The 7,545-nt window shown below is 38.0% G+C and overlaps 1 protein-coding gene and 1 long non-coding RNA gene across 2 annotated transcripts; both read left to right on the top strand.

Annotated features, from left to right (window-relative positions):
• The first annotated feature begins 261 nt into the window (after window positions 1-261).
• On the top strand, window positions 262-3,005 carry LOC148763791 (uncharacterized). The gene has a single exon (XM_088804969.1). It carries the CDS (start codon window positions 458-460, stop codon window positions 2,801-2,803), a length of 2,346 nt encoding a protein of 781 aa, XP_088661095.1. The 5' UTR covers window positions 262-457; the 3' UTR covers window positions 2,804-3,005.
• A 1,923-nt stretch (window positions 3,006-4,928) lies between these two features.
• Window positions 4,929-6,809, top strand: LOC18605407 (uncharacterized). Its single transcript, XR_016025427.1, has 3 exons — window positions 4,929-5,518; window positions 5,880-6,509; window positions 6,715-6,809. It is a non-coding gene; the product is annotated as an uncharacterized LOC18605407 (long non-coding RNA).
• The last annotated feature ends 736 nt before the right edge of the window (window positions 6,810-7,545 follow it).

Below are 7,545 nucleotides of genomic sequence, written 5' to 3'. Positions count from 1 at the left end.
ATAAGTTTCTTGAATGTGAAGCTCAACAATAAAAAGGTTTTCATAATTTCATTTCTTTTAGTAATAGTTGTAGTAATTCTTTTTTGGAGGGGCAAAGACAAAGTTCTTTAACGAACAGTTTATTTTATAGTATATGGTTATATTAACTTCCAATATTAGAGATTTTGCATTTGACATAATTGTGACATCTATTAATCTATAATTCTATTTTAAACTAATCAGTGAATAGTCTGACATCACAACTATAATCATAGCCCCCCCTCCCCCCATTTCTCTTCCCTCCCTGTTCCTTCTCTCGTTTTCTCCCTCATTTATACCCTCTTCCTTCTTCTTCTTCTATCTCCCCCCTTCATCAAACCTCATACTTCTTTGCTTGTCACTCTCTCTTCTTCACCATGACCATAACATAACCGAAAACCAAATTGTGTCCTGGAACCAAACACGGCCTTAAACTCGAATGGCTTCAGCAAACTCTCTACCGCCAACAGACCCGTCTTCTTCCACGGAAGACCCAGCTGCAAAAGCCGTGAACAAGCGATACGAGGGGCTCATCACGGTTCGAACCAAGGCTACCAAGGGCAAAGGAGCCTGGTACTGGGCCCATCTGGAACCAATTCTCGTTCGAAACCCGGACACCAACCTCCCCAAAGCCGTTAAACTTAAGTGCTCCTTGTGCGACGCCGTCTTCTCCGCCTCCAACCCTTCCAGAACGGCCTCCGAGCACTTAAAACGCGGCACTTGCCCCAATTTCAGCTCCGTTTTGAGACCCAATTCCTCGCTCTCTCCTTTACCTATATCTTCATTGGCTTCCCCTTCTGCTTCTTATCATCATCATAATCATCGAAAGCGAAGTCCCTCAGTAGCCATCGTCTCTCCTTTACAAAACCAAGTAAGTAATAACAGTAACGATGATAATAATAACGCGTTGGCTATAGTTGAGTCGACTCGTTTGCTGGGTTTCTCGAGTCATAATAATAACAATAATGCTGGGTTGACTCAGCAGCATTTGGTTTTATCTGGTGGGAAAGAAGATTTAGATGCATTAGCAATGTTGGAAGATAGTGTTAAGAGGCTTAAGAGTCCTAAAACTTCTCCTGGTCCAGCTTTAAGCAAGGACCAGATTGATTCTGCATTCGATTTATTAGCTGATTGGTTCTATGAGTCTTGTGGGTCAGTCTCCTTTTCGAGCTTCGAGCACCCAAAGTTTCGGGCTTTCCTTAGCCAGGTTGGGATGCCTGCTGTGTCAAGGAGGGACCTCTCGGGTGCACGGCTTGATAATAAGTTTCATGAGGCCAAGAGGGAATCCGAGGCTAGAATCAGGGATGCAATGTTCTTTCAGGTTGCTTCTGATGGGTGGAAGAGAAAAAATTGTTGCTGTTGTAGTAGTAGTTATACTAGTAGTAGTACTAGCTCATGCTGTGTGGAGGAGAATTTGGTTAAATTTAGTGTTAATCTTCCGAATGGGAGCAGCGTGTACCAGAAGGCAGTCTTTACTGGCGGATCAGTGACTTCCAAGTATGCGGAGGAGGTTTTGTGGGAGGCAGTAATGGGGATTTCTGGAAGTGGTGTGCAGAAGTGTGTAGGAATAGTTGCAGATAAGTATAAGGCGAAGGCATTGAGGAATTTGGAGATCCAGAATCATTGGATGGTTAATCTATCTTGTCAACTTCAAGGTTTTGTTAGTTTGATAAAGGATTTTAGCAAAGAGCTACTCCTTTTCAGGACTGTCACTGAGAATTCCTTAAAGCTTGCAAATTTTGTAAATAACAAGTCGCAAGTTAGAGCAAGCTTTCAAAAGTATAGGATGCAGGAGCTTGAGTGTGCCGGGTTGATACGGGTTCCTTCCAACAAATGCGATTGCAGCAGTAATATTGCACATGTTTTTGCAATGTTGGAGGACATACTGAACTGTTCCCGAGTACTTCAGATGGTTGTGTTGGACGATTTTTACAAGGTGATCTGTGTTGAGGATCCAGTTGCACAGGAAGTTGCTGGGATTGTCCAAAATGAGGGGTTTTGGAATGATTTGGAGGCAGTTTATTCACTGGTGAAGTTGATCAGAGGTATGGCTCAAGAGATTGAGGTGGAGAGGCCACTTATTGGGCAATGCCTTCCGCTCTGGGAGGAGTTGAGGTTAAAAGTGAAGGAATGGTGTACCAAGTTCAACCTTGCTGAAGCACCTGTTGAGAAAATTGTTGAAAAGAGATTTAGAAAGAACTACCACCCTGCATGGTCAGCTGCTTTTATACTTGATCCGCTTTACTTGACACGGGAAACTAGTGGAAAATACCTTCCACCATTCAAGTGCCTGACTCATGAGCAGGAGAAGGATGTTGATAAGCTCATAACTCGTTTGGTTACCAGGGAAGAAGGTCATGTTGCACTGATGGAGCTCATGAAATGGAGATCAGAAGGGTTAGACCCACTGTATGCCCAAGCTGTTCAGGTTAAACAGCGAGACCCTGTGACTGGCAAAATGAAAATTGCTAACCCCCAAAGCAGTAGGCTAGTATGGGAAACTTGTCTTAGTGAATACAAGTCATTAGGAAAGGTTGCAGTGAGGCTTATATTCCTACATGCAACTTCTTGTGGGTTTAAATGTAACTGGTCTTTGATGAAGTGGATTTGTGTCCACAGACACTCACGAATAGGCCTTGAGAGGGCTCAGAAGATGATATTTATTGCAGCTCATTCAAAGCTTGGCAGGAGGGATTTCTCCAATGAGGAAGAAAAGGATGCAGAGCTGTTTATGATCAGTAGTGAGGATGATATGCTCAATGAAGTCTTTGCAGATGCACCATAAGTGTAATGCTTTTCTTTTAACTCCTGTAGAATTGTAAACTATAGGATTTGATCGAATTCTTTCTCCATTGTCTTTTACTATTGTCCATCTTTACTTCTTTTCTAATTGCAAATCAGGAAATATATAGATAGTGATTTAGCCACAGAATATTTATAAGAATTTCATAACTGCATATTGGAATGAATAATCAATTTATTGCCCAGCCTTGATTTCGGTTTCTTGTGTCTGTAGACAAGGTACACTTTCTAGTTTGTAAACATTAAACAGGTCTGGATTGAAAAACAAGTTGAAATGTAGTATTTTCCTAGAGTAATTTGGGATACAGTGTATTTAAGCTCTTTTTTTTAATAATTAAAAGATTGTATTTATTAAGTTCATTCTGTACTTCTTTAATCCCCTTTTTAATTTATATATTATAAACTTTTCCTGAACGAGTTTATTGCAGACCTAGTTGTCATATATGAAGCATTATACTTCATTTTAGTCTCTGTTTGAGTTGTCTATATCTGGTGGCAAAATAAATATCTATGTTAGGGATTAGCTGCAGTAAATGGCTAAGTCTTATCACTTTTCCAAATAGATGATTTTATGCTGCAGATATACAGCTGCAGCCTAGGTTTTGCATGTCAAATGCACCATTATGAAGTATCAATTATTTTATTTATGCTAGCATTTCTTACTATTTTCATAACCAGAAATGCTTAGTTTCAAAGAAACTATGATTTGATCAGGAAACTTTTAAGAATTAGGAAAATGCAGTTCTCATTTAAACCAAGAGCAACTAAAAATAGTGTTAAATTGTAGTAGAATGTGTTGCACACACTATGCACATGTATTTGTCCCTTTTTGTTTTTTTTCCCTCTCATCATATTTTAAACACTTGTAGGACAGTTATTGTCCCTGCTTTCATGGAAGAAGCTTTTCCTGAAAAAGGTGAATAATAAGTGGACTATACTAAGATTTTACAATTCATGAATTCTAATAAAGAAAATATTAGCAATAGTTAAAACATCTGCAAATGGAGAACAAATAAATGTTTTTGACTTAATACTTGATTTGCTTGTAAAGGTAAACCTTTTATTCTATGGATGGAATGCTCTCAAAGTTGTTTTGGCCTAAAATTAGTATTTTAGTCACGTCATCCCAACATGTTCTACTCTTTTATGGTCTATAGGATAAACACATGATGTCCTAAACTGTCAATGAAGTGCCGTGACCTTCAATGAGTTCATCACAAACAAACCAGAGATTCGGGGGATTTCATGAGTTTTTGATGCTGGTCAGCTTCATTTTAATTTTTACTCACCAATGCAAGTTGTATGCCAACACTCACTTGAATCCCAAACAAAGAATTACAATCTCTTTCTACAAAATAATTGTGATAAGTCATCTGACTCGTGTTTTCTGAATCTTTGACCAAAGATGAAGTTAATAATGACTTCAACCTAGCTGCATCTTATATCTGGTTAATCTATTTTTTTCTGGACCCCAATCTTCTGTCTTGTAGGCACAGGAAATGCACCTTGTAAACATAAAACTATCACAAAACATCATAAACTTTCAAGTTCAAGATCTGATAAGCCAAACTGGAATTGATACTAGGATGGTCTAATCGTATTCATAATGTTACATTACATCAGTAAATTCGTGGAAGGCTGCTGGTTACTGCCTCACCGCTTGCAAACTCAGTATCCAATGCCTAGCATAGTAAATAGTAACAACAAGACTCAAGTTAGTGTCCTTGTGTATTAACATTTCTGATATTGTTTTCCCCTATATTTTCTTTTCCCCTTATTTAATATAAACCAGAGACCATGTTCTATATCTAATCCACAAAGGATAAGGAATCTTGTGAAACCAACTGTTGCTTAGAGCATCAGTTTGTGATATTACTGCATTTGGAAAAAACCACTGGTTATGGAATTAATGTCTCATGTTCTATATTGACTGTTTGTTGATCGAAAGACATGACAAAAATGTGTTTTGACTCTGCTTACTGGAAAAAGATGCATCGTGGAATATGGAATTTGTGCAGTTTACGTGATTAGAAGGTTGATAATTGCAAAAGAATGCAAATAGAATTGGTCAAGAATTTTTGAAAGCAACTTTTTTGCTGCAGAGTTGGGTTTGCTTGGACCAGTTGAGCTTGTGGTGAACCGGATTTTGATATCCACCCAAATGGGTCAACCTCGGATGAACTTCAGAACATATCTTTGTTGCTGAAGGGCACTTCTTGCTGATATGATCGACTGTATTGCCTGGGTTGTCTGGTTTTGCTAATGTGGATCCCCACCATGAGGAGTGGATGTCCATCTCAGTGCTTTGGTTGTCGTTGTCAATGAAAAGAAAGGACTAAGGGGCCTCCCTCCCCCCCTTGCCCCTATTCTCGGTTTTTTTATTAGTTTTTTATTGGTCTTGGCAGGCTTACTCCCATCATCTTCGGTAGCTTGTCTTTTAAACATTCCAATTATGGTGACATTCTTACTCTCAGGCTGGGCCCTTTTTTTTTCCGAAACTTTTATTGTCAATATTGAAAACTGAAGTTTTGCGGGGTTATCGGTTAGGATAGCTGCTACAAAGTTTTGAGCAAAGTGGAAGCAAAGAGGTCTGTCGGCTTCGGGAGGCACATAAGATGGCTGATAGGGATATTGCAACAAACTTGACCTGATTTTGCAAGTTCTACATTTCTGTGAGCATAGTTGACTAACTCAGCAGGTTGGTGTTATTAGTGTTAGTCATGCTATTTTCTTATATCTAAATTATTTTACTATTTTGGTGTCATGCAAGCATGTTTGCATGAATCATGATGCAATGAATCCTTTATTATTTGGGAGTTGGGACAATAATTTACTATAAGATGAAACTGTCAAAATTTCAAATTAATACACATACACTGAAACATACATATGCATACGAAATGCTGGCTCCTATGAATAAAAAAAGATATATATATTTATTTATATATTTAAAAAAAAGGAACAAAAAAAGAAGGAACTGAGAAGCTAAAATATATTGGACTGAGATTTTACTCTTCATCTTAATCTTTGTTTATCTATTTTTAATGAAATCTTTGCAGGAACTTGGAACTGGAATTAAGGGCCTGCAGTTTCTGGCAGGTGGAGCGTTCGAATGCACTGCAGATACCACATGTAGGTATATGCTATGATTATTGTAACAGTACCCCTAATCGGTGAAAAGGTAAGTTTAGAATGAAGGCTAAAAATAGCATATGAGGTTTTTGATTGGTCATGATATTAATTTTTTCCCAATACTAGCAAAATTGCCCACTATCTTTAATTTCTTATCGATCACTCTTCATGTCACACCGCTGAGCAATCTCATAAAAATTTTTCTAGAAGCCATTGCCACAGCAATTCCTCTATTGGCTGGAAGCCCTATCTAATAATTTGAACTTTGCACCGTAGCACTGGCATTTGCTCTTTCTCTGTCTTCAGGCTTGGCTTAGGTTTGTCTACCGACCTTCATGTGTAGTTGGTATGTTATCACAAAACGTTGAAATTACTTGAGTTTTCACCTTTAGAGTCAACTAAAGTCAGCGCACAGGAGCAGAGTGAATGTAGATTTTCCACCATTTCATTTGTCGTTGCTATTTGAATTTGGAGGAGGGACAGACAGGGGCCTGTCGGCAAGGCCAAGTAACGCTGACCGCTCACCAACTAGAAAGGAGGCTTTTTTAACCCGTATGGTATGCCTTATTGTTCATTCCACTAATTTTCTTTGGTAAAGGGGAAGGAGGTATAATCATTAGTATAGGACAGGACCATCTTTCTACAAGAATCTTGACACTTTCAATGCTACCCCATGATTAACCTTCCTTTTTATCATCTTTTCTTTTTTGTTTTTCCCTTTTCCACTTATACAGCTCTTGATTGTTTTTGAATTTGAAGCAGATCCATGTAAAGACATGTGAGATGATGTTGATTTGGATTGCCATTGGTATAATATTCATTGCTTTGTGGCCCTTCCCTCTTTCCCTTAATCTTCTCTGTATGCTTTTATTTTCAAAGACTGCTATTATAGAAATCAACTTTCTGTATCTAAAAAGTAATAGTTAAAAGTAAAAATACAATAGCATAGAGTGCATAGTGGTCTGGAGTATAATAAGAACATGATGATCTCCATTAATTGCCTGTATGGAATGAACAGAGTGGAAGAAATTGTGGGTACTCTTTTGGTTGAAGCAGTGTATCTTGTGGGAGGATTTTAGAATTGGGTTTTACACCAAAGATTCACTTCCTTCGTCTCTCGTGGGTCACCTTTTCTATTTTCTTGTTTTTACTTTGTCTATTTGTTTAAACATCAGTCTAAACCCAAAGTTTATATATCCCTATTCCTCGTCCTTGGTAAAAGGAGTGAAAAGAAAAGAAAGGTTTAAAGGCCTCATAATCAAGGGAAAATAGGTGCTAGCATAGGCCTAGGGCACTTAAAAAGCTCTGATAATTCCACTCTCAGTAGGATCACTACCTTAATAATTTGGTTGTGTGAGAGAGTTTAAACTTAGCTCTCACCAAAAAGGAAACAAATTAGTACTCCTACCTATTTCTCCCAACTATCTTACCTACTAATAATCATGATTCATACTCATTACGAAAACTAATTATAATCTCCTAATATTCTCCAAACTTAATGATTACACTTTTTTTGTACGATTCAAAGCTAGCCACCTAAACCGTAGTAGTATTTTATTTTATTTTTTAAATTTCAAAGCAGACAGTTTTTCA

This window comes from Theobroma cacao, chromosome 3, assembly GCF_053813885.1.
Source record: "Theobroma cacao isolate CCN51 chromosome 3, ASM5381388v1, whole genome shotgun sequence".
NCBI classification, from domain to species: domain Eukaryota; kingdom Viridiplantae; phylum Streptophyta; class Magnoliopsida; order Malvales; family Malvaceae; genus Theobroma; species Theobroma cacao.
The sequence above is the reverse complement of the archived record's forward strand: the minus strand, read 5'-3'. Positions and strand labels throughout refer to the sequence as shown.

Coding starts and splice junctions, on each gene's coding strand:
- LOC148763791 (XM_088804969.1), top strand. CDS start 458: ATGGCTTCAGCAAACTCTCTACCGCCAACAGACCCGTCTTCTTCCACG.